Below are 27,628 nucleotides of genomic sequence, written 5' to 3'. Positions count from 1 at the left end.
TATCATAGATGGAAGGTTTAATTTTGCCTGACGTGTGTCAGGTTCATCCACCATATATATACTTATTACTTACCACGTATCAAGTCTCCATGCTAAGTAGGAGGACATCATAAACTGTTTAATTCAATGTGGACATAGAAATTCTTAAAAAGAAAGTGTATAAACTTAACGCTTTAAGAGTTTGAGAGTCTCGAACTTATGAAATGATAAAAAAACCGTTAAAACTTTTAATTAACGACGTCCTGCTTCGAGACCAAGTTTCAAGCGTGAATAATTGCATGAACCCAACTTTATGTAATTGACATAACGATTATGGCGAGCACATTACGCACGGACAGCTAAAAACTGTTTGTCTCGTTAGTATGCTGGCAACACACGTGCGTTCCAAATTCGGAGGCGAATGCCACCATACTATATTAAAAAGTTGTTTGTAGGTACTTTATGGTCTGTTTAGACGCTTGGCAAACCTTTGCAAATGCTGCCGGGCGTTTAGTTTAGACATTGAAAAACCTTGTTAAGCTATTTTGGCTACTATCGTATCTTAAGCTAATATCGATTAAAATGCATTACTTCTCAAAGCAGAGCTTAAGTCATCAAGGTTAATATTGACACGGTAGGATCTGGCACAAGCTCACGTAGGCTAAACCATCAGCAAATTTACATTTGTATATTCCTGTTGACGCTTGGTTTTGCTTGTCATTTCTAAACAGAGCATGAGACATTTTCCACCACATACTTAGGACTTTTTAGCGGAAATGCGTCGGCGTCAGCGCACCCCGTATGGCGCGCAGCCGTCTATCCTGCAACTCGAATGATTTAAATTAATAATTTGCAGAAAATCTCACAGTAATACAAGTTACTAAGGTACTTTAATGGCTTCCTACCGAGTCGATATCGTGACTCGACTGACGTTGATAGAAACGGAAACCTAATCGAATCCAATGCAAAATCGTCTATTGATTAGATACAAACGAAGGACTATAATTTATTGCTATATTAATCGGTTCTGGCAGTTGAAAGTCTTTGCGAATGGGATTATGTCTCGTTTAATTTACGATGCTGCCGCAGACATGCTCACAGCAGCCTCATACGAGTCAGTCGTGTATTCCCATTGGTTTCATAAACGTGGGCGATTTAACATCTTGGACGTACCACTTTAACGTGGCCTCGAGGTCCGTAAAACTACGCGCAATCAAAGAACGCTTTTATATTTGTTCTACTGATTCATAAATTCGTCCTAGCTCTGGAAGCGATTAGTACGACGCCTCTGCTTTAATGCAGACCTGTCACTGTATCCGGCCATTTTGACTGCGAGAACAGTTACGATAACTAATAAACTAGACTTCCGTAAATAAAGCTAATAATATTCCTGGCGTTCCACATCCCAGTGGCTTTGTTTTGAAACAAGCGTTTGATCTAAGGGCTATAAGATCCCAAGCGATCAAGCAAAAGGACAGGTTTGCAAAACAACCGAGCATCGGCAACTGGAACATATACAAGATTTCTAATTGCTTCCAGTAAAGAAAAATTCTTGCTACACGCCGGCTTTGACCAATCTTGGTTGCGTCGATCGGCACTATCTAGGTTAGGCACTTGAACATGAAGTTGTCATTTACTTTTCATAATCAGTTTGGGCTGATCTCTGAAACAGAGAGTTACGCAAACATGTCTGTGCTACCAATTTAATTTCATTTGTCATTGTCACATCTCTAATCTTGCATTTTAGTGGTAGTCTGGGTCATCTGTTTAAAGAGATAATAGTTATATTTTGATCCATAATAAAATTATATTATCTGTTTTAAATTATTAAAGTAGGTTGCCAGAAATGACCCCGCATGCAGCCGGGTAATCACTACAATGGAGAGGGGTTAATATTAACGAAATAGTCAATGAATAGTCTAACTGGCTACTATATTATTGTTGGTATCATCTCATCTTCTTCGCGTTGTCCCAGCATTTTTGCCACGGCTCAGGGGAGCCTTGGGTCTGCTTGGCAACTAATCCCAAGAATTGGCGTAGGCACTAGTTTTTACGAAACTGATTGCCATCTGACCTTCCAATCCAGAGGTAACTAGGCCTTATTGGGATTAGTCCGGTTTCCTCACGTTTTCTTCACCGAAAAGCGAATGGTAAATACTTATCAAATGATATTTGGTACATATAAGTTCCGAAAATCTCATTGATACTGGCCGGGGTTTGAACTGGCGACCTCCGGATTGAAAGTCGCACGCTCCTACCGCTAGGCCACCAGCGTTTTTATATTAATGTTAGCACGTTTCTTCTAAATAGAGTCATCGACAACTTACGTCGAGCTTTTTTTTATATTTTAAATTTAAACTAATAATGTTTAACCATTCATTACACGCTTGTCAAACACCTTGAAGAAGCACCTTTAATCTGACTTTGTAATTAACGTTCTACTTCCTAGGTGCGTAGCCAACGTGCCAATCGGTAACGCTTCGTAGCGAACGAAACGCAATTGTCACTGTTGTTGAACTAATATGGAAGAATTATAGAGAGAGAGATAACTACGCTACGCTAGCATTAACGATTGGCACGTTAGCTAAGCAATCTGATCTCAAAACAAGCATACCAGACAATGAAAACTACATTGCCATGACCAAACACTACGATAAAAAAACATATTTCATAAATTTTCAAACGCATTCCCTTTTTATTAACAACACAAATTAAAATGTTAATATCACTACTATACTATAACAAGGACACATTACTTTTAACGATATTTTTGATTTTACAGTTTATTAATAACGCCATAACTATTTCAGAGAAACTCGATGTTCAATTTATTATTTTAGATTTACCTACCTACCGTGTCACTTAGGGAAGTCTAAATACATATTATATTTACATGATGACCAGTCGTTAGATTTAGCATTTACTCTTCCCTCTGAACATTGGAATTCCAGCCCGCAAGTCACCGTACATGTTTTCCCTCTAACATGAAGTCAAAAATAACTGGCAAAGTTCGCCGTCCGCCACCCATATCGTAGTAATCCGAATCCGTATCACAATTAGCCAGCTGTCCTTCTCTAATGCGCATGGTACAAGTAGGACAGTTAATCTATAAGTGCGAATGGCAAGTGAGCAGTCGAGTGAGTCATACATGTAAACGCGCGAGTTCTGTTTATTTATTTTAATGGTTGTTTTTTGTTTTAGTTTTTCATGCTGTACAGCCTCTATGTGTTTGCAAATAGTTTTTATAACCAATCTACTACATTTGTGCAGTAGTAAAGCCGGTCTCATACAATAGAAATTATATTCATGTCAAATATCTTGTTATTTCAGAATAAGTAATAATATCGTTTTAAAGTAAGAGCATAACTTCGATTGTATTCGTGTGATTGTATTCGTTGTGAGCTACTAAACTACAAAAAAATTCGGCCCGATTCGAACTTTAAGATACGTCAAATATTAGGTCTAGATACGATATGGATCGGATATATGTCTGTTTCAAAAGTGACGTTTTGGTTTGAAGAAACGTCACTTTTGACACTCACATATCCTATTCATATCGTAACTATTTGACGTTGCCGATCTATGGGCCGATTGAGTTGAGAAAATGATGTCGGCACTTATTCCTTACAATAATCATGAATAACATAAATAAAATTGTGGTTAATTAATATAGTAATAAAAAAAAAATAAAAAAAATTGTTTATTTCAGACATGTGTCCATATAAGTATTAGTAAAACTTAAAAAGACTAGGTTAGTTAATTTACATACTAAGTATAATGAGAACAAAAATGCAAAAAAAAATGTGAAACAATTCCATTGGCAGAAGCAAGCAGTGAAAATAATTTATTCACTACTTGGTCCTACCAATGACCACATCAACCCAGTACTTTGTTAGCGGGCAGTCCAGGCGCTCCGCCAACACCCTCAGCATACAGTTGCTGCTGCCACGCACTCGCTTTAGCATCGAGGCAATTCTTTTCCGCCTTATGGCGAAAAAGTCATCCGCCCGTGCCTCGGCAAACATGCCTGATGCACTGCAGTGCTTTGGCAGCCTCAGCAGCATCCTGAGGATGTTGTTGTACTGCACCCTTAATGTGTTATAGGACCTCTGAGTAAAGCTTACCCACAGGCTGCATTGTAGTATTGTATTTGTAATATAGTAATTGTTGTGTTCCACCTAATAATGTTTCCTAAGTAAGAGAGCAATGACGTAAGTATACCTACCTATTTTATTTCTTCTCTGTAACAGGAAACAATGAATAAAAACGCAGTTCTGCCTACTTTACATTGCGCAACGTATCACGACATATAAATCATCATTATTGTAGAAACAATATTTAAATTAGTATTTCACAATAAATATGACCAATGAATTCTCAGTACCTATCGTAAATCGATTTCTTGCGAGACAGCAGAATATGAAACACTTGAAACAGCCTTCTCGTGCAACAAAGAGTCTAGGTGTAGCGGGTTTGGTTTCATCAGTCCACTTCCTTTACATATTATAACTGTGTTGACCGCATTATGAGTTGTTTATGAAGCATCATGTCTATAACAAATGGAATGAATGATTTGTACCTTTAAATAGACATGTCATTTACCTTAATTACATTGTTTATAATGTATTTAGATTAAGTGCCAGGAATACCGTTGCGGGAGGTAAAATGTTTACATAGGTAGATTTACACACACTTTATATAGAAACCTATAATTTACCAATTAAAAATATTTTTATTTGCGGAAAACATGTAGGTAACTTTAGAACTGATATAAGTTGTAAATAGAATCACGTAGAATAATAACGCGAAAAAATCGGCCCAGACAATCGGTACAATGTAGTTACCATTGTTAACAATCCTTTTCCATCGTATTTTCTCAGAAACGTTCGTATTTTTGACATTCTACTTCAGTCGACCTCAGTACTTTTTGAACTGAGGCTGACTGAAATAGTATAACACGTGTGAAAATTCGATGGAAAAGAATTATTCACTATTAAGAGCGCTGGTGGTTTAGCGGAGAGCGCTGGTGGCCTAGTTCAATGTTCAGTTCAATCCGGAGGTCGCGGGTTCAAACCCCGGCTCGTACCAATGAATTTTTTGGAACTTATGTACGAAATATCAGTTGATATTTACCAGTCGCTTTTCGTTGAAGGAAAACATCTTGAGGAAACCGGACTAATCCCAATAAGGCCTACTTTACCCTCTGGGTTTGGAAGGTCAGATGGCAGCGATTTCGTAAAAACTAGTGCCTACGCCAAATCTTGGGATTAGTTGTCAAGCGGACCCCAGGCTCCCATGAGCCGTGGCAAAATGCCGGGACAACGCGAGGAAGAAGAAAAAATTATTCACTATACTGTACCATCACATGTCATTATACTCTGCTAGAACTAGAATCAGGCAAATCAAAGCATGCGCAAGTATTATAAGTAATAATATTAACCTCCTTTCTATGACAATGGCGTAGATACAGACTTATTATTGTCCAAAATCCTATGATGTTCAAGTTCGTCCTGACGAGCCGCCTCCGCCGGATACGCCTATTTATACGACTCCTCGAATAACTCGCAGCAGAGGAATGAGAGGAGTATGCAGGACATTGGCGTGACAGCGCTATAAATTACCAATTTCAAGCTCACTTTACGTTTTACATCAATAAGTTGCCGTTTTTATAAACAGGTTGGTGCTATAGAGATTAGTTCCAGATGTGGGATTAATTAAGTTTCATGGAAGTTAGTGATTATTATTAATTATGTAACTTACCTTAATCAATTTTATAATTTGGATGGATGGATGTGGACCCATAATTAAAATGTTTAAATACCACAAATGCTGCAACATTTAAACATAAACAAAAGCCATAGAGCTGCTTTAGATTTTGATGTTTCATTAATTGTGGTCTGTTATAAAAGAAATGGCGTCTGGTTATCCATGATTGGAGAAAAGGAAACACATATTTAATATCTAAATTATGTGAAACCAATTGCAGTATCTTTCATTAAACACGTCAAAAATATAAACGACATATAAGAAATTTAACTTTTAACGTTCAAAGCGATAGATTTTTTTAAGTATCAGTGATATATCAAAAATACAAGTCATTTTCTCTTAAATTTTTCATGTTTGTTGCCATTACTTACGCATGCCATTCAAGTTCATTTTTAAAGTTCTTCTTTGATTAAAGCATAGTACTAAACAATAATGATTGTCAAAGATCGTGTCGCGTGTGAAAGTTATTATTTTACTAGTAGGTAATATTGCATAACAAAAGTATTAAAGCCAAGGTTTAACAAAGATATTATGTTCGCTGCTCCCTGATCTGGGGGCATCTACCGTTTCCGAGCAGCCTAAACCAGTGATTTTTTAATCTCCTATGTCACACAGCTCTCACCACTAGGCCAACTTATAAAACAATATAGGTTCACTATTTAACCATTAAATATATAATAAATGAATAGACAGGCTAATAACTTCATTGTTTGAGAAGTAGCACCGATGTCTAAGCACTGCTTTCATTTGCTAGTATAATATTTGTTGTATACTCAGTCCAGTAGTTTCGTTACAAAGGCCGTCATAGTTCAAAATGATATATTTGAATAGAAACTGTAGTTAGCTGCGCTTGTGTCCTTTGTATGAGTTCAGAAGGCTCAGCTGAGAAATGTGACAGCTGTATCCTACTCGTACCCTGCGACGCATAACCGTTACAACCTATGGGAAACCAGTTTGAATTTGGAATTTATTATACGAGAATACGACATAGAATTAAATTCGTTTTCGCCGCTCGTAAAGACTCTCTTTATTCTTCCAATACTGATAAAAAAGTTGTATTTTATCCATAAGAGAGGTAAAGTAATTTAGTATTTTCCTCGCGTTGCTGCATTGCAATTTGGAACTAAAGTCATTTTCTTGGCTGCGAGTGTCACAAGTGCCATTGAATGTAAGCGGAGGTCAAATCGTTTAAAATAGCATAATGTCTCGACCTTAAACTTTGCGACTCTGCCCATTTCCGATGAATACGCAAAATGCCCAGTTTTTGCATAGTTATGAGCTTAAAATACTCGTATCATTTGACAATCAAATATATACTTAAACGTATTGTCTTGAATTTTGTTTAAGTGTGCGAACAGGATGTCGGCATTGCAGCAATAATTTTAGAATGAGTTTTATAATGTGGCTGTTTAAAAATGCTGACATTTCAAGTTATGATGTTTCAAAATAATGAAATAAAACAGCTTACATACCATGCTTATGGGAAACGGTCAAAGAGATAGTTGAGAGGTAACTGCTACAACATTGATTTACGAAAAACAAAAGAATGCCGTGGAGTACTTACATGGAAACATTATCTGTTAATTATCCGGAAAGGCTACGAGTAGAGAGACGTAATAATAAGGGAAACCATTGGCTTAGAAGAAAATTATTCGATCTAAGCTGTGTTTCTACACTTCATAGATCAATGGCGGTTTGATTGACGAATCATCTGTTTTTGTACTAAAAATTACATATTCGGTTGAACAATCCAGGGCAATCATCCCGTCATTTTTGTTCTGAGATGCAAACAAGCCTTAGCTAACATAATCTGGACGGGTTCAACAAAGTTTGTATCACTAGCATGTTAGGAAAGAACGTAATTAAACTAATTAAGGCGATCTTCATATTGTGTGCGAGCGGGACATCGCTATACCTATACACACAAAGGCTTCACGCTCATGCACGGGAGCGATACTGTATTATTTAAGTAGATACGGTTTTTTACGTCTAGCGTCTAGTTCATATACATCTAAATAGATAGTTACTGACATAATGACTCTTAATTACGATTTGACACTTCAAGGATTGTCTCGTTGTGTAACTACAGATATGTATCAAATCACACCGTTATTCTGAAGACCATTTTTGTCTCTGACTAGGAAAATTCACAAACGATTACATTGTGTTATCACATTCATGTTATTTACCCATCCGTACAATTTTTTTTTTAATTTGCATAAAATTGTAGTTGGTTGCCAATCAGGTATTTGTATTCGTAAAATACAACTTTTGTGAGCTAATAACATAGTCGATCTATTCAGCTATATATCTGTGGCTGTAGTCTATTATCAGTTATCTCAGTAATGTAACAGTGGCTGACTCACTGGCGTTTGACGGGTCACGTCTCTCTAAGGTCGCGAGCGTTTGTGAACGCACCACAAACTAAAATGTACGAAGTAATTTAGAAAGCATGGTAAGTTTTTTGAAACTCATGTGTATTTGGCATTAAAAATCGTGGATTCATGATCATTCCTCAGTTGTTCTGAGTCTAGCTCGGATGTGTTCTATAAAAGTTGACTTAAAAAATCGCTCAGGATCTCAGGATCCTTAATTTACCAGATCCCTAATAGACCAGCGTCAGGTAGTACTCCAGTAGAACCTGGCATTATACTGAGTGTTCACCTTTTTCAGTGTAGTTATTTAGTCTTAAGTCATTTTTTTTCTCTGTATGTATTGTATATTACAATAAGTACACACTTATAATGAAATAAATGATATTCTAATTATCATGACAATATGAAACAATCGATTTATTACTATGAAGGTACTATCAGAACGCATTATGTGACGTCACAATAAATCCACCTCATTCTAGCGTATTTTGTTGATTTTATAATAACTGAAAACGCAAAACACGCTTGATCGTTCAGTGTTTCCGTAAATATATCAGGATCGCTATAAAATATTTATCTACCTTTGAAAAAAACATCACTCATAGTCACTCAAGTCCGAGTGAATTCTTGACCTTATGTTACTAAGGCGGATCTCGGCTTTTAGAAAAAACCCAAGTCCTGGTTTTCTAAGTTAAAGACTCGAGTTTGAGTAAATTTATACCGAGTGGTACTTCGTTAGGTATGACTGCTATCTTTGTTAAGCAAAGTTCAGTGTCGTCACGATCAATAATTGCATCGCTGATGTCTGTAATTAGTTTCCTAATCGTATGTTTTGCCTTAATTGATTCATACGAAGTAACATTATCATTATCCACGTGAAAGTGAACGTGTGTGATCGATTGAACGTAAGCTTCTTATCTGTTACAAATGGGTATCGTCTTGTGGGAGTCATTTTATTCAGATTTTTTTCGCCAACGGATAGAAATATAAAAATGTGCCTTGAAAACCTAACTGCTTGACAAACATGCAAAGAGAACAAATTGCCAAACATGAACATGATCGTTGAAGAGTTCCGTTCTGTTCATCATCAGCAGTTCCACTTCATCAAATGTCACTTCTACAAATGTAAATACTTGATTTGTTGATGAAAATACTAAGATCACTATATATATATATATGCATTTAACATTTGAGGAGTTTCCTCGATTCCTCATGAACCCCCATCGTCCGAACTCGAACTTGAAAAAAATTTCTCTTGAAAATCTAATTTACTTAACAAACACAGCGAAGAGGACATATCGCCAAACGTGTACTATGCATCGTTGAAGAGTTCCACTCTGATCATCATCAGCAGTTCCACTTCATCAAATGTCACTTTTTAAATGTAAATGCTTGATTTGTTGATGAAAATACAAAAATCACTATATGTATGCTCTTCACATTTGAAGAGTTCCCTCGATTCCTCATGGATCCCATCATCAGACCTGAGTTTTGACAAAAACGGGACCAATCTGTAGATTCAAACAAAAATTAAATTTCAAAATCGGTTCAGAAATGACGCAGTCATGACATGTAAAAAAAACACACACACACACACCGTATTGATAACCTCCTCCTTTTGAAATCTTGAAGTCGGTTAAAAATCGGCCAGCATCCTTATCATATACATACAAGAGATTAAATAATACCCTTTATGATGTGACAAATAATATTATTCACCACACCAGTAGGGCTAAGATGGTCGGTCTTTTATGATCTGTCATCATGCCTGTCACGTTCTAACAAGTATGTAAGTACGAAAGTGGCGCATGACATGACAAGTGATAAAAATGCGACCATGATACCGCCGCAGCTCGCAAAGGCTCTGTTGATTGTTCAACAACTAATCAGAAAGTTGCATTTTATCCACAAGAGTGGCAATTTTTGAGTTGTTTCCTTATGTTGGCTGGTTGGTTTGATTTTGTTTGAAGCTTTACAAGTTTACAGTTAGTATTTTACTCGCGTTGATGTGATGAAAAATGTTGTGTAGCACTCGGTGGCAAAATAACTTCCCATTATAAAACAACTTTTTGCAGTGTATGAACTTTGAAGTTTGAATGGGCAAAACCAGACTGGTATCTGAAATATAAAAACAGATATACCGCAGTGGAAAAACCTATTTCAATAGAGCTAAGCCTCAAGAATCACAAGCTCACACAATGCCTAATCACTATTGATTTGAATTGAGATATGATAATCACGGATTGATTGTTGACCATACGACACAAAACATCGGCGACTGTTCGTCATTGTTCGGCTTCGGAACGACCTTCTGCGGGTATATTAAAACATTGCGTTATGCCCCAGCTATTTATTATTTTGTTTTGTTTATAAACCATTCACCATTCATTAAGTGCTGGCCTTTGCTAATGTTCTTTTAGATGGAGAAATGGCGTGATTTATAAAATGATTAGATTAATAGCCAATAATGGAATTGGTAATTAATGTATCTCAGTCACGTATTTCTATTCATAGAACCTTCGCCTTGCCTTGGCATTGTACTTAGTTGTCTAATAACTCAACTCTGTAAATTTGAGTTTATACATAATATAATATTGTAATTATTATGTATATTCTATCGTGCGAACTTTATTTAATCGTGTAATCATAAACCAATGTCACAAGTACATGTAAATTCAATCATAGTGACATTTCAACTTATTTCCACATTACCTATGACTATTATGGTTACATGATAAAATAGGTGAAGTTCACCTTATATTATTGATTAGTTTTCAAGCGTTTGTATACCACACCAACTGGTAAGTTCTCTTGATTCTTCAAAAACTAATGAGAAAGTTGCATTTTATCCACATGTGGGGCAAAGTAAACAGATGCACATTTTGAGTTGTTTCTCTATGTTAGCTAGTAGAATTGACTTTTAAATGACGATTTTGAATGATTTTTTTTTGTATTCATAGTTAGTAGTTCCCTCGCGTTGGTGTGGTGAAAAATTTTGTATTTCACTCGGAGGCAAAGTTTGTCTAGCCCTCGTGCCTAGAAACACACGCAATCATGCAGATAGCGCCCCAGTCATGCAGATATGCCACACTAAAGTTAAAAATACTCTCATGTTTGTAATGCTCTGGCAAATACATACATCTAAAGAAAGGACGCTTACCACAAGGATTTTCGTACATTGACCGTCTGTTGCGTATTGCTATCTTTACTGTACGCACATAATTAATTATATGGCTGTCCTGCAGGCATCATGGGCGGAACAGCAATATAATTATGCGTGTGCAATAGAGATAGCAACAGTCGAGTAAATGTTCGGAATTCCTTGTGGTATACGCGCCTTTTCTTTAGGGCAAGTAATATTTTCAATAAACACTATTGATTTTCAACCTTATTATAGAAGGAACTAAAACAGTTTCTAAGTTAAACATTTCCTATAGATTATATTGTAACGTGATTGCTTGTGTATTCCAGGATCCACGGACGTGGACATGCCGTCGTCGCTGCTGCACTCCATCCAGAACCAGATGCAGAGCAAAGGCGGCTACGAGGTGGCGTACGGAGTCAAGGTGAGCACAGCAACACACGCCGTTTTTGGCCTCTCCTCCAAAATCATCCACCTATCGAGTGTTGTCAGAAACTCTACTGGCATAAGCCGACTGAACATTTACTTACTAAACAAGTTTAAAGATCTTGCCTGTGTATGATAACTGAATAAGGATCCGGAGATCATAGTGGATCTTCTTTTTTAATATTTTTCGGGAATGTTTTTTCTACTGTATACAACAGAACCGAAGTTTAAACCACCGATTTTTGACCACCAACTCACATGTGTAAGGTTAAACAGGCATACAAAACATGACCCGCTATGCAAGTTCATGATATCAGTAATCTTTTTTTTATACTACGTCGGTGGCAAACAAGCATACGGCCCGCCTGATGGTAAGCAGTCTCCGTAGCCTATGTACGTCTGCAACTCCAGAGGAGACATGCGCGTTGCCGACCCTAAACCCTCCCCCCCTCGTTGAGCTCTGGCAACCTTACTCACCGGCAGGAACACAAACCTATGAGTAGGGTCTAGTGTTATTTGGCTGCGATTTTCTGTTAGGTGGAGGTACTTCCCCAGTTCTGCTCTAGATCTAGAATGACATCCGCTGTACTGTGCCCTACCACACAAAGCGAGATGACATTCACAATGCCCATACCTCTCTTTTGGACGTAGTTTAAGGACGTACCCGAGTCCAAAACTCTACACTTACAACACAATGATGACTATGTATGTTCATGTATCACAACTACATTAATATAAATCGAAATCTACAAAATAAGGTTACCGAGAACAGGTCCAGTAGTGAGAACAGAAATAAGCACATCCGTCCTCGCTCTTATAACAATGAAAATGTCAAATAGGAAAGTCTAACCCCCTTATTCATAAACGTCTACTAAAGTTACGATGCCGCTAATAATCGTTTGTCCCTTTTCCATCATACCGATACGTCGGAAAGGGATAAACGATTATTAGCGACATCGTAACTTTAGTAGACGTTTATGAATAAGGGGGCAAGTATCTTCTTCCTCGCGTTGTCCCGGCTTGACAACTAATCCCAAGATTTGGCGTAGGCACTAGTTTTTACGAAAGCGACTGCCATCAGACCTTCCAACCCAGAGGATAAACTAGGCCTTGTTGGGATTAGTCCGGTTTCCTCACGATGTTTTCCTTCACCGAAAACGACTGGTAAATATCAAATGATATTTCGTACATAAGTTCCGAAAAACTCATTGGTACGAGCCGGGGTTTGAACCCGCGACCTCCGGATTGCAAGTCGCACGTTCTTACCGCTAGGCCACCAGCGCTTCAAAAAGAAAAAAAAAAAGGGGGCAAGTATATATTCCAAAAAGCGTAACTGCTTATACAACTCCAACTTCTGCTGTTTTTAAGTTTGTGTTATATTAAACATATGGGGTGTCGCCTTCAGTAGGGCTAAGATGGTCGGCTCTTTATCATTTGTCACCATGCCTGTCACGTTCTAACAAGCATGTAAGTTCGAAAGCGATGGGCATAGTGACAAATGATAAAAATCGAACCATGTTGCCCCCGCAGTATGGATCAAACAAAGGCCAATGACAGAGGACTTCAAAAGTTATTAATTAATAAATAATAATAATAATAATAATAAACCCGCGGGGGCAGCTTGTGGCGAGCTGACGGTGAGTGGCGACACCGCGGACCCCTATTCCAGAGGGCCCTTTTATTAGGCCCTCGCCTCTGCGCTTGCCTTCACCGGCCGGCCAGAGTGGAGTCGCAAGAGCGGGACCTATGCTCCAGGTTGGAAGTGTAAAATGTCATAACGCCGGCGGCCTGCTGAACGGATTACCGGGATCTGGCTTCCGCAGACTCACCTCTCGACAACCTCACAGCCGCTCCAAAGTGTTGCCCTATTGTCGCACTGTGCGTGCGGCCGTTGTGGGGCCCACTCAATGAGTTGGCGAGTCACCGCCTGTCTTACACAATTCCGAGACTGATTGTCACGGCAGGTGTCCGCTAGTCTCCTCCCATAGCCTATTATCCAGTCCATCCAACTTTCAAATCAATAGCTTTATGACCTTAGATCCCATCGCAGCACAAAAGTGCTGCACTGCAATAGTCTTTGCACCTGGCGGGGACCATCTCCGGATGTATCATATTGTGCGCTCGGAGATGGTATCCGCGACGTGTATCCCTTGCTTGTAGATTAATTTGTCTTAAAGGGCCTCTGCGCTGTTGGCTTCGGCCCCACGTATGCCTCCCAAAGGTCCGGGACCCCATGGTCCCGAGATATGGTAAGATAATAATAATAAATAATAAGTGGGTAGTGACCCTGCCTATGAAGCCGATGGTCCCGGGTTCAAATCCTGGTAAGGGCATTTATTCGTGTGATGAGCATGGATATTTGTTCCTGAGTCATGGCCGTCATGGGTGTTTTCTATGTATTTAAGTATTTATAAATATTTATATATTATATATATCGTTGTCTAAGTACCCTCAACACAAGCCTTATTGAGCTTGCTGTGGGACTTAGTCAATTTGTGTAATAATGTCCTATAATATTTAATAATTAATAAAATTATTAATATTTAATAATATATTTATTATATATTAATATTTATATTTAAATAATTAATAATAATATTATTGGCCTTCGCTTTAATTAATCCGCACGGATTAAAGCGAAACGATTAAGCATGTATTACGCATGCGGTAGCCTGCGTGCTGTAGGTCCCTAAAACCAAATCTACAGCAAACAGGCTTTCTAAACGTCATCACATTTAATTCATATTTAAAACATATTTCTCATTCATTCCGTCATTTGATTGTTCTCTCATTACGATTTCATTAGGACGCTCTGGACCGGTTTTGATGCGGTGTTAACGTCTTATATACTGCATCCTGCTCGAAGGAGATTCAATTATCTATATATAGCAGCAGACATACAATGATCTATTTTATTTTTGTTTATACAACAGGCCAACTAACATATACTCGAATATTCGTTCTAACACTTTCTAACGTTTCTCTTTTCTTTTTTCCAGGCATACTGAACGCGCATGCCGAGGACTAGTGCGTGGACTGAGTGACTGTCGTGTTGATCTTATTATTATTGTATTTATTGTCGCGTTGCGCTAAGTGTTTAGTTCGTACGTGTTTCAAGTGTACATACAAAGGCCATTGTCGAAATTCTAAAGTTACCTCTACGATTTCCATGATCTTCAGTGAAGTCTCGAATTATTATGTTACAATGCATTGTACTTATTCAAAGACTGGCTTTGATAATCCTATATCTTCCCTAATGTTCAGTTCAGTTGGTATAGAATTGTGTCGTTAAAATTCATAAACTGAAAGGCATAAATATGCAAGCTGCCATGTACCGGTCGTCCTTGAATGAATTTCATCGACACAAAATCATTCCACTTTTTTGTAAAAAATTATGTTATCATATATTAAGCATACTTTTTAAGACAATTAATTTTATTGTTCTAAGATTTTTCAGTCCTCGTGTTTATGTTAGTTACTTTAAGTAAAATGGTGACCGTGGAGGAGCTGAAACATTATTTCCGTTAGTAATACCGACAGCCAAATTAATTAAATATATGTTTTAAGTAGAATTTACTCCAAACAGTAATCACGCACAAGTGTTCGAAGGAAAACATAAAATAATTTGAAGACGGAGTAATGATTATACGTTGTTCACCGTCTCAAATAAGTTAACAATATTTGAAGCTTTCATGTTTCGTGAAAACTATAGATATTGTGATCATTTATATGTTAGTTTCTGGAAACTAGAGTTTTTTCACTTTGCTCACTTTCAACGGTTTCAACTTTTTTTAAGTGTTTGAGCCTTAAACCGTTTTTAGACAAATCTATATACTTTATATCAAATGTTTTTGCAATATTTGCCTTAACACGAGTAAATCTATGAAGCAGGGTTTCTCAAAGTGGGGTTCTCTAACCCCTAGTGGTTCGTCAGCGATTTTAAAGATTCGCAACAAGACAGCACATTTATGACTAGAACCGGTGACTGGCTCACTTGCGCATTCAAAAATGAATTACTTTCGTTAAAAATAGTTTGAGAAAGGAATTTTCAATCGTCAGGGAAACCATGTCACATGATAAGAATGATAAGTTTACTTACTTATGTGAGATATTTTTAATATTGCCTCGAGTAAGTAAACTTTTATTTACTGCTTTGAGTGAAATACTGAAATGTTATACAATATATTACGGCCGATATGAACTATTATACTAATTATAAACAATCATACCTTTTTATGTGAAATTAAAGTGTTGGAATAGTTATCCAGTAGTAGTTATAAGTACCATACCTATTCCGTCATTGACTGCCTTTTTACCTATAAATATACCTGGTAATCGTTACATAGATATATGTTTTCATATATTATTGTACTTATTATGTAGTTGCCGATTGACGTTAGGGTTGTTGGTAGTGTCAATTTCATAATTACGAGTTATTATTAACAAAGGGCAGAATATTATATGAGGCGGTCGATTCACGTTTACTCTTACGTAACTTAATTTGTCAGTTTATTGTAAAGTCATATGACGTTGGGCTGTTTATTGAATTGGACGTGTTTTTACTATGTAGCACATTTAATTTTTAACTTTTTAACTATATTATTCACTAACTATATGATACACGATATCGAATGCGGATGGGATGGGATAACCAACCAAATAACCTCATATAATATATGCAGAAATGATAAACTAACGGCCTATATTAACAAACCTGTACCTATATGTAGGTGCATCGTAATTTTAACTTTATGGATAACCGATTCAAATTGAGAACATCTCTGAGAAACAAAAAACATTGATTTGGCCTCTATAGGGACTGTGCGCGTTGGAGGGTCTGCCATCTTGTAGCCTGAATCGGAACCATAAACATGCACATTTACATGTCACGTGTTTTCTTGTGCATAGTAGGCTCTGCCATCTTGTGGGCTACATCGGAACAATAAACATCAAATTTACGCCTCGCGCCAAAAATCTGACGGCTCCTGTGCTGCCTCCTACAGTTCATGCACGCTCCCTATTCTAATATCAGTCGAGATGACGTTTTATTTGAAATGAAGTGTGAGTTGCAATGCAAACAATATTGTCAAATTTCGCATGTTATTTGATATCGAACGATATGGCAGTTGGCGCCGACTCTAGTTTGTCTCAGAAAAAAAAAATGGATGTATGATGATGGATGTTTTACTTTATATAGACCGTTAGTTTATCGTTTCTGAATATAGTAGGGAGGTTATGATATAGATGTAGATAAACATGTCTATATTCATATTTCGCATGTTGGTACCTACCCGATATTCGATTAATTAAATGAATTGACGCCCTAAAAGCTCAATTACACTTGTATACTCAATCAATTGTGTAACCCGAAAATCAATTGTCTAAGTCCTAAAATAGTCAATTTATATATTTATTAGTAAATTAAGCGAGTGATACATTTGAGATTAAGTAATATCGCCCATATATATGCTCTAAATAACGTTTATAAATGCAGACAGAGGACTACAACTAACGTCCAATAAGATAAAAACCTACAAGTTTAAAAAGTCGTAAGATATTTAGTTTGGATATTTCCTTATTGGGCGATAGATGTGTAATTTTGACGCGTGATGCGGTATTTACGAGTTTATTATAAACTTCTGTGAATCGACAATGTCAAAGCTAAAATATTGCCTATATGCTTAGGTACTGGTCCCCATAGTTTGCTAGCGAGTACGGTCGGGGCCGATTTTTGATTTTCGATCGCTCAATTTCGAGTTCTCCCTTTAATTATATCTCCACTACTAGGCATTTAAATTCTACTAATAGAATTGAAAACGAGTGGTCAATACCACTAGATGCCCAATTTCTATCGCTTTTATCTCAAAAATAGCATTTCGCCGCCGCAGCCGTTTTCCATAGATTCTCGAGTGACGCAATCGATTTCATAAATACATTATTTCGTGTAATTTTATACACAGTGTATCTTACTCAAGGTGCGTTGTAAAGCTGCGCCGAGCCACTTTACTAAGGTCCGTTTACCGCCATGTTGCCTTCACATCGAGAAATTGATCGTTCTCCAAATTCTGGTAGCTAAGCAAATGTTTGCAAGAATATAATATAGAGAATTCAAAATTGATTGTATAAGTAGTCAAAACTTAGCAAATCTCACAATAAGTTGATAAAAACAATTATGAAAATCTTTTGGGTCTTCTTGCCCGAACCGTTTTGGGCAGTGAAATGACTGAGTCAAGAGTTTATTTCTATAGAGACTGAAACATAAAGCTTCTATGTATACCTCTATTATTGAAAAGCAAAAGATATTGCTAAATGTCCATAAATATTTATCCTATGTATAATTTTGTCCTTTTCCGGTTAAAATGACAAAGTTATATTCATGTAGTTAGTTGATAGTTAATTATAATTGTGTTGTTGTGGTAAACATTTAATGATACTAGATTTGTACTATATAATTATTATGATCAGAAAATGAAGATATTTCAGAAAGATGAATTACTTTATTTTATTTACATCCTATTATTTAAATGTCTAATATGTGCTATTCAAGCACCGACATCACTCCCTCGAACTGATATGTGTTGAAATGCACTTAATGTGCAGAATAACACTTCATGAAGATTATATTATGTAACCTAAGTAGTATATTCTAACGGCTCACGTTTTTAAGTCGAATATTTTGCTTCTTAAAGACGTGTTCATCTTAATCCCTAATTCCCCACGCGTGGCTGACCGTCGTAGACTGCAAATTGTAGCTCTCCGCGATCGCAAGACTTGTCCAGTTTTCGGCATTATCGTCAAATGACGAGTTGCACAAAACACACACTACGTTATGACCACCGACGTATTACTTAAAACAATTTTCCACCAGTGACAAATGACGTTCTAATTTAGGTGTTATTAGTAGATTTTTAACCAAGGGATGAAAGGCACCCATCCCTGTCGAGGTAGTTTAGCCAATAGTCCGTGACTGAAATGGCGCCTTTCACCCGAGTTAAGCACTACTTTTCATTTCGAATACGAGGAAATTAAAATACATGCGCATATAAAAAAACGCTACCTATGTAGGTATAAACTTTTATCTTATTTCAAGTTCAGTGCTCTAGAACAACAACGACCCACTTTCAGAGCATGAAAAATGAATATAAAACCTTATATAATGTTATGTCTGAGTCGGTGGTAAACAAGCATAGGGCCCGTCTGGTGGTAAGCAGTTACTGTAGCCTATGGACGCCTGCAACTGCAAAAGTGCTGAAACGTAGCGTCACCTAAGAGGCACTGAACCATCTGCCAAGGAACCAAAGTCAACAGGACAAACCTTAACGTTCCAAGATACAGCGTACGTTAGCCGAGATTAATGCCTGGCGAATTTGTGCAACATTAGAGTTAATTTTTGCCGTTACTGTTGATTTAAAATCCCAAGGAAGCAAAACATTTCATTATAGAATCACGAGCACTTTTTGCATGCGCTACCTACTGGTATTTGAAGTCACGTACACTGAAATACACAAATAAATCAGTAATTATATAAAAAGTAGATAGATATGATAAAACATCGAACACATTCAGCACTCTCAACATAACAGCGAAAATCGATTGTAGCTGCTCAACCTTGGTATACTCTGTGCTTAAGCAACTTAAGTCACTGAATGTCAGTAGTCAGTAGTTATTTATCTGTGGTGCAGGAATAACCTGTTCTCTGACTATTTTGTTTGTTTTGTTTCGCGACTTGCATCCAAGGTAGACGGGCGTGTTGCAAGTTCGGGCGCACTTTTTCAAAACAATAACCATGATTATATATTTAGCGGGCGTCTTCGTGACATATTTGACATACAAAATTTACCATAAAATGTCATCGGGAAAATGTACATGCAATACAAAGCTTAATAACAAAGTGGTCATCGTGACGGGCGCAAATACAGGAATCGGATTCGAAACAGCAAAAGACCTCGCCCGGCGCGAAGCTAAGGTCATATTGGCTTGCAGAGACCAAGCGAAGGGCATTAAAGCGAGAGACGATATTATAAAGGCCACAGGCAATAACAATGTTGCTTACAAACAACTGGACCTAGCGTCATTCAAGTCTGTGCGGACTTTTGCTTCACAAATTCTCGAGACAGAGACCCATGTCCATATCCTTATAAACAACGCCGGCACTGGGAAACTAGATAATTCACTAACCGAAGATAACCTTCCTATAGAAATGCAAATCAACCATTTCGGTCCCTTTCTGCTAACGAAATTGCTTTTACCGATGATCAAAAATTCGGCTCCAGGTAGGATAATCAATGTGTCCTCCCTGTTGCACCGATATGGCACGATAGACTTGGATAATATTCACAAACCGGCAAAAAGCTGGCTGCAGCACTCCCGTGTATACTCAAACTCTAAGCTGGCCAACGTGCTGTTTACCAAGAGGCTGAGCCGCGACTTGCTGGGCACGGGGGTGACCGTCAACTGCCTACACCCAGGCGCCGTCAGCACGGATATTTTTCGCCACCAACCAACACTCTCCAGATTTCTAATTAGTCTCGTTTTCAAAACACCTGAGGAGGGAGCTCAAACCACAATCCACCTGGCTGTATCGCCGGAACTGTGTGATGTCACAGGGAAATACTTTTCAGATTGCATTGAAACGGCATCTTCCTGTCGCACCGAAGATAAAGAACTTGCTGATAAGCTGTGGGAGCTATCCGACAAAATTACCGAGAAAAAATAATCTATCTATTAGGACAAATAGTCTATAAAATAAGTTTAATACTTAGTATATAATAAGTGTTTGGTTTCGTTAGCGTGCCATCTAGAAGAAGTCGCTTAAGCCGATTCCAAAAATAAATACTATTTTGGGATTTTATAATATTTTATTATATATGTAAATAATAACAAAATTTACAAAATACGTTTGCAATAGCAAACTACCCTGCAGATTTGGAAATAACATGGATTATTGGTGTTTCAATTAATTGGACGTTGGTCATAATCATAATTATAAAACAATGGAGGTTTTAAGTGTTCAAATATAATGAATGGGTAAGTAAATCCCAAATGCAATTAGCGGCTCTACCATAATTTCTAACGTAACATCTAAAATAATATTTTTTTACAGTAAATGGTGACATAGATTTATATTACAAAAATTGTGGTAGGTGTTGCTCGAAGTTTCTGTTGTTTTTGTTTAATGACAGCGACACACTTAACTGACAATAAGATTCACGAATGGCCAGTTATCTGTCGTTAGTAGTATGTTTGCATTAATTATTGATTGTGTTGATAGTTGTATGTTTGTATTGGTTATTATCTTTTCCTGCGTCTGTGTTCGGAGCGAGCGGCGCTGGGTTTAGACTTATCCTTGTATTTCGCATCGTCTGAAATAAAATGAAATAACGCATGTTATTTGAGCATAAAATAATTTAGTGTAAAATAGGTGAATTGAAAATGTCTGTAAAACGTTTTCATATCAGTATTTCTTGTATTGTTAATGACGTCTAAAATTATGGCCTAGGCTACGGATGAACGAGGGATAACGCGCGCCTTACATATGATGCCACCCGACATGTCGAGCGAACTCCGGCAACGTCGCGGCACTTCACCCGACGTCGCTGGCGACACGTGTCGTTGAACAATTGTCCCTACTTTATCCGTGGCTAAAACTTACATAGGACCCCAGAACTATAGTTATTATTACTAACAGCAGAGCACTTTTTTTCAATTAAAAAAAATAAGAAAGGGTTCCAAATGACATTTAGGATAGGGGCGATTTCGGTGGAAATTAAAAATAGGTAGGTACGGTCCCGTGACACACGACAAAGTGTCAAAAATATGTATACACCACCCTTTTGGCACTTCGATCGTGTCGATGTTTTCAGACGTGACTACAAAATACGGTGAGGGGAGCCCTTCAAAGAATAATATATTCATCTATAGTTTTGTTAGCAAGTAACGACTGTCGCGCTCCTTGTGCTGGCGGCGGCCGCGCTCGCAGTCCCAGTGCCGGTCGCAGTCGTACTCGCAAAAGCCGCGCGACTCAGGCGACAAACGACGTACCGGTCGCCACTTCCACAACACCCACCACTGCCACAACACCCACCACTGCCACTTTAACAACTAACCTCGCTCGCGCTCTTTGTGCCGACGGCGCTCACGGTCGCGGTCCCGGTGCCGGTCACGGTCGCAAGAACCGCGTGACTCGGGCGACGAGCGACGCGCTGGCGGCGCGCGAGCATGGCCGGGCTCGTTCCACCACCAGGGGGGAGGCGCGGGCGCTGACGCGCGCGCTCTTACCGGAGAACCACCCGCGTAACCAGGAGTCGGCATCTGAAATGTCTTGTTGCTTTGAGAAAATTTTAAAGTATCTTATCGAGCATTTAGTTAACATTCTGAACGCCATCTGTTCACCAACCTCCAATCACCAACACTACCGACAAGCTAGTATTTTTACAGCCACCAAATAATGGAAGAAAGATAATTGATTAGAGTACATAACGCGTTAAGCAGTCTTGGCGCTAGAATCAAAGCTAGCAACACACAACAACTTTCAATTTCAGGGTCATTTTGGCTGATAAACTAAATCGGACCCAATAGTAGTTGACCGGTTGAGGGTTCTCTGCATTCAAAGAATGGAAAAAAAACAATAACAAATGAATACCGGCGGCGGGTAGGCGGGCTGGCAGAAGGCGGCGGGCGGCGCGGATCCCTCGCCCTCCGCGCACACCGGCGGCACCAACACGGGCCCGGAAGCTGCCGGCGTCGCCAGCTGTATCACGAATAAAATTTCAACTGTTATTTCTTTGTCGCACAATGACTTTTCAGTCACTGGTTTTACTGCTAACTATAAAGATTGATTGTAAAAGATTAATAAAGAAAGACAAATTGCGCCATTTATGTCAAAGCTCAAATTCGGAGCACATTTATTCTTAAATTTTACTCATACTACAACCCATGAATTTTTGCTATACCTAAATAGGAATTATTGAGCTAAAGTTTAGTTAGCCCGCTTCAATTAGTATGCCGCTCTAAATATTTCTAAAGATAATTCACCCACGAGATAAACAAAATTTGATACAGAAGTATTGTAGCGAATTTTCAGACCCTATACTAATCTAAAAATACTAATGAAGACAAGCCAACGACAGTATTTCAAAGAGACAATCATTAGGTAGTGGTAGTTCCTAATATGATGATAGCCTACCTTCTGCTTGAGGTTGTTGAAGTCATTACTCATCTCGCGGTAGCGCTGCAAGCACTCTTGCCACATGGTGGCCATCTCGGCCATCTCCGACCGTTGTTTGTTGATCTCCTCCTGAATACCAATAGGTTAAAGTGTGTAGTGAACTTTGAAATTAATTTCTATTTCGAAACACAGGTGAATTGATGATGGTTTAAGAGCTTCTTTAGCACGATTAAAGTTAATAAAAAAAAACAAAATTCTTCTGAGGTTAAAAAACAGCTAAAAAAAAAATTGAGGACGCAAATGATGTATTTTTATCCTGTCAAGGATTTGTACCTACAGGATGTGCAAACAAATACTGCTCGCCATTAGAAGTACGGTCAAAGGCACCTAGCCTTTCACAGGTTACACAAAGATTGCAAGATCTGGTCCGTTGTAGGTTACGGCACCTGACGCAAATGCAGAAGACACTGGTTCGATCCCAGCCCTGAGCTCTGCACCATCTGGAGGCCTTGGTCAGGTTTTTGTCCTATATGACATCTGTTACAGTTGTAACTTACAGCTTTATTAAACGCGACCCAGAAGGGAGAGACTTGCTCAAGCCTAGCAAGTCAATATACGCTCTCGACTTGCATATCTGGGGAAAGTTCCTACTGAGCATACCGTAGTTTGTATGAGCCTCGCGTCCGTGTCGCCAACGTCCCGCGCCACGGTCTCGTAGCGGCGCATGCACTCGCGCCACAGCCGGAGTTGGGCGGCGGCCGAGTCGCGGGCACTGTTCGCCGCTGATTCCTAACCATACACAATTATTGTTAAGACTATATTTCTACGATTGTCTTAGCAACAAACTTGGCCTTGCTATAAAATCTCTATCTAATGTAGTAAAATTGTATTCATCAGTCCAATATCCCTAAATGCTCGCCATATTTCCACACCTCGTTCGATTTTTAGAAAACAAACTAAAAAATAAATAAAATAGAATAAAATATTCAAGACGCATCATCATAACAGGTCTTGGATGTTTCTGCTATATCATGTGCATAATTAAAATAATAACTAAAGTAGGAATCTATTAAAAACATCCTGATGTTATCATAGGCAATTAATAGCTACTTCGTTGTAATTAATTTCATAGATGTAGTCTGAGTTGTTCCTCTTTCATTATCAGGTCATGTATTTTAGGTGCTAAATATCACATGCAATAGTTACAGTTACAGCTTTCTCCCCCGATGTTTGTGAATAGCTCTTAAAGCAACGCATCAATTCCTTCCACAAGTTCATCATCTTGTCCATGGCTTCCCTTTGCTCCATGATTTCTTGCTGCAATTGTTATTAAAACCTGAATTATGCAACAATATGGTGTAATAAAGCTACTAAATCAAAGTTTAATTACATATGCAACTATTGAAGTAAGATCAGTTTACCAACCTTTACTAATTTTAAGTAGTTACTTCGTGCACTAGCAGTACTCTCACCATCCGCAACACTAAGGCCAGAATCCCTTTCTCTTTCAGAAGACCTTTCTTTAAATTCCTCGTCCCTCGATGTTACCGAAGCTCTTTCAAATCTCTCCAAGTTTTTCTTGATTCGGCGATCTCTGCTTTCTTTATACATGTGGTAGTTGCGATCGCGAGAAACAATCGGCTTGTCTTCATAATACTTATCCCGTTTTTCCATTTCTTCGCACCTCTTTCGGTATCTGTCGTCATATCGTCTTTCGTCATAGCCCATATCTCTATGATTGTCACTCCTTGTAGTTCTGTGTTGTCTGTCGTCCTCCACGTAAGAGTTCCGGTGGACATCATAGCTCCTGCTGGTTTGGTTGTAGAGTCTTTTCTTAGCATCTTCATAGGGTCTTTCTCTGTTAGGTTCAATAACTCGATCGTAGTCTCTATTGAGTTCTATATCGCGATCATATTGTCTATCATCTCTACGATAGTCACATTCTCTAAGGGGATCCCGGTTGGGGTGGTGTTCCCTGTAACCTCTGTAAGATTGGTTGAGAACGCTTCTGGTGGGAGCGGGTCTGGGAGCATATTCACGTCGTCTATCGTCTGCCGATGTGTGCATCTTTGATCCGCTGATATCAAGTTTACTGGTGTACTGTTCTCTATGCCGTTGCTGTTCTCCGATAGTGTTTTCTTTGTCATAGGGGACGCAGTACGAACTTCTACCCCTCGCTTGTGCTAGCTGCGAGTGAGACGTGGCAACGTTGTCTCGACTACGAATTCGTCCGCTATTATCCTCCTGACTTCGGGCTAATGACAAGGGTATATTGCCTTGCGAATTTTCATGACTGGTCAACTTCACGGGGTGGTGGTCGACATCGTTACAGATTTGTCTCGATACGCCTTCACATTGAAGTGACTTGTGGCTCAGCGAACGTTGCTGAAACATGTCGAAGAGTTCATTCTAGCCTTCTACTTACCTTTACCAAACTAATTAAATGAAGTAGGATTTAACTCACGATATTTTTGTTAGAAGGCTTTTCAGTCTTCGTGCTTAGCGTAGCGCATAATTTAGCGAAAGTTTCAATCAAAGCATTTTGATCAATAGCTGGTGCTGGATTCTCAATTTTTGTGGGCCTGTCGATGAACAAAAAAACTAGGAATCTGTAGGTATTACTTTTATAGCACAATTTATTATCTCTGCATGGTGATGGAAATTTCCATCATAACATTGTCCTATGAATTAAAGGTAATTTTGGAGGTGATTGATATTTATTTTTATGACTGTCAAGTTTCAACAACCGTAGAGCGTGAAATGGAAGGTAGTTGTGAAAAAATATAATACCTACTTAAACAGAATTTTGACATTTCAAATTTGAATACGCGGGTTTGCTGTATTCTGGAGGATTTTACTGCGAAGATATTGATTTACGCGGTATAATAAATGTGTATCACTTTAAAAATTCGAACACAAAAAAATCGAAAGTATGTGATGGAAATTTACATCATTATGCAACGACTTCACTCGTAAAGTATGGCGAATTATAAATGAATATTAAATGAATATAATATTTATTCACGTAGAATAAATATTTTATGAGTGTTGTATAGAATAAATACGAATTATTAAATAAAAAATATGTTTAATTTCATCATCATCATCGTTACAGCCCTGTATCACCCACAATCACATGTTTAATTTATTTAGTACTAAGCTTAATACTTGGATATGCATAATGATGGATATTTCCATCATATTAAAAAATAGATGTTTTCTTTATATATTTTTTATTATTATTATTTTCCCCTTAATCTAGAGGTCAACTAACATTATCCTGATTTATGTCACAAATAAAAAAAATCGTGCAAAGAAGGGTCAATGCGTCACAATGTATCATAGGTTGGTGGTAGTATGGTCGAGTGGGTTATATGTAATTGTTTCTTAGTTATATAATGCAACGAGCAATGACAGATTTAGGCTCTACAGCTGTCATGTAACCAGCATGACGTTGCCTAGGCACCTACTTGTTAAGTTCCTTGGGCGACTCGTCGCGGCGCCGGTGGTGGCGATGGTCCCGATGTTCCCGGCGGTCCCGTTGGTCACGATGTTGTCTGGGTTCTCGCTCACTCGGGGACGGTGGTCTCGCGCGACTCCCGCGTTCGCGGTCATCATGACGACGGGCATGACGTTGCCTGTACCGATGTATGCGATGATCATCTTTTTGAGCTGCTGATTTAGTTTCACATATCTTGTCAAGCGCATAGCATACGTTTGTATCGATAATTATTTAATATTCTACAATAAGTGAAGCATAACTAAGTTTGTATCGAACCACGCGATAAGGTATTATATGAAACTAAATCATCATCTCAAAAAAAATTTCATCGCATCATCAAGATTGTTCTTCTTACAATCTTGGTTTTAATTTTTTGACTGATTTTCGTTACAACAATTCAACCAGTTTCTGTAAAAATCCGCCAGCTAGTAAGTGCTGGCAAAGCTCCAACGACAATACGGGGAATAAATAATAGCATAGTTTACTTCTTCTTATCCCTTTTGATAGCTTCTTCTAGGAAGGCGTAGATGAAGGAGCCCTGATCATGCGGCACCGACTCAAAAGTACCGTCGCCATCCTAAACAAGGCAGTCACGTTAATCTCCCTACGGTAGAGTTTACATGGCCGAAAAATGAATTCATGTATTTAAAGTAAATACATAATATACATTTATGAAGTGTCTAAGGACAGTTAGGGCCGACAGGACTTTACATAGACAGCAAAGTCAAATTTGTCTAAATGATATGGGTAAAATATATTACATGGTATGTTCAGGGATTTAGGGTTCCAGTCATTTAGGTCAGTTAGGTTAGGAAGCAATGTAATCCATTCAAAGTAACTTACTCGTTGTGGTGAGCCCGATCGAGGCGTGGACACAAGACCCGCTTTCAAAGCCAGGGACATATTATCTCTTCTGCTATAGGAAAAATAAATGCCTTATTAATGTTCCGAATCATTTAGGCAAATAGGCAATTCGCTCGCGTCCGAGGAATTACAGTTACTAGCTTGTCGGTCGCCATCAAAAATTTCTGAACCTACTTTGCAGAGTACTTTGTAGAGTATGTGTGAATCCCTTTTTCGTCCTGATATATTTGATGGCAACTTTAAGTACGGTCAAGGAATATTAAATATGTTACACCACGTTCCGAGTGTATGAAGTGGCACAAAAATCTAATTAATTGGCTGTGCCTACTTACACTACACGTGAATTAAGATCATGAGAAGAAACGGGGTCACATTTGTAAATTAAGTTACATTTACGTTTTTTCTTC

The 27,628-nt window shown here is 38.2% G+C and overlaps 3 protein-coding genes across 4 annotated transcripts in view; 2 read left to right on the top strand and 1 right to left on the bottom strand.

The window, feature by feature from the left end:
* The window catches only part of LOC133532068 (CDC42 small effector protein homolog), a 51,779-nt gene extending 33,599 nt beyond the window's left edge, over positions 1 to 18,180 (top strand). For both annotated transcript variants that reach the window (XM_061870562.1, XM_061870571.1), the window contains exons 3-4: positions 11,592 to 11,686; positions 14,688 to 18,180. In XM_061870562.1, the coding sequence (XP_061726546.1) occupies positions 11,592 to 11,686; positions 14,688 to 14,696 (104 nt within the window). In that variant the 3' untranslated portion in view covers positions 14,697 to 18,180. The remainder of the gene's footprint in view (positions 1 to 11,591; positions 11,687 to 14,687) is intronic.
* Positions 18,181 to 18,645: 465 nt separating this feature from the next.
* Positions 18,646 to 20,798, top strand: LOC133532036 (retinol dehydrogenase 11-like). The gene has a single exon (XM_061870528.1). The coding sequence runs from the start codon at positions 19,475 to 19,477 to the stop codon at positions 20,402 to 20,404; it is 930 nt and encodes a 309-aa protein (XP_061726512.1). The 5' UTR covers positions 18,646 to 19,474; the 3' UTR covers positions 20,405 to 20,798.
* A 55-nt stretch (positions 20,799 to 20,853) lies between these two features.
* On the bottom strand, positions 20,854 to 27,492 carry LOC133532024 (zinc finger CCCH domain-containing protein 13-like). The gene is made up of 11 exons (XM_061870517.1): positions 27,201 to 27,492; positions 26,843 to 26,934; positions 26,326 to 26,493; positions 25,320 to 25,437; positions 24,281 to 25,240; positions 24,062 to 24,172; positions 23,516 to 23,644; positions 22,874 to 22,984; positions 22,331 to 22,438; positions 21,795 to 21,999; positions 20,854 to 21,050 (listed from the first exon to the last, which is right to left on the bottom strand). The coding sequence occupies exons 1-11, from the start codon at positions 27,258 to 27,260 to the stop codon at positions 20,980 to 20,982; spliced, it is 2,133 nt and encodes a 710-aa protein (XP_061726501.1). The 5' UTR covers positions 27,261 to 27,492; the 3' UTR covers positions 20,854 to 20,979.
* Positions 27,493 to 27,628: the final 136 nt, after the last annotated feature.

The sequence above is a fragment of the Cydia pomonella genome, chromosome 2, assembly GCF_033807575.1.
Source record: "Cydia pomonella isolate Wapato2018A chromosome 2, ilCydPomo1, whole genome shotgun sequence".
Classification (NCBI taxonomy): Eukaryota; Metazoa; Arthropoda; class Insecta; order Lepidoptera; family Tortricidae; genus Cydia; species Cydia pomonella.
Note: the sequence above shows the minus strand (reverse complement) of the source record. Positions and strands in the feature narration are given on the sequence as shown.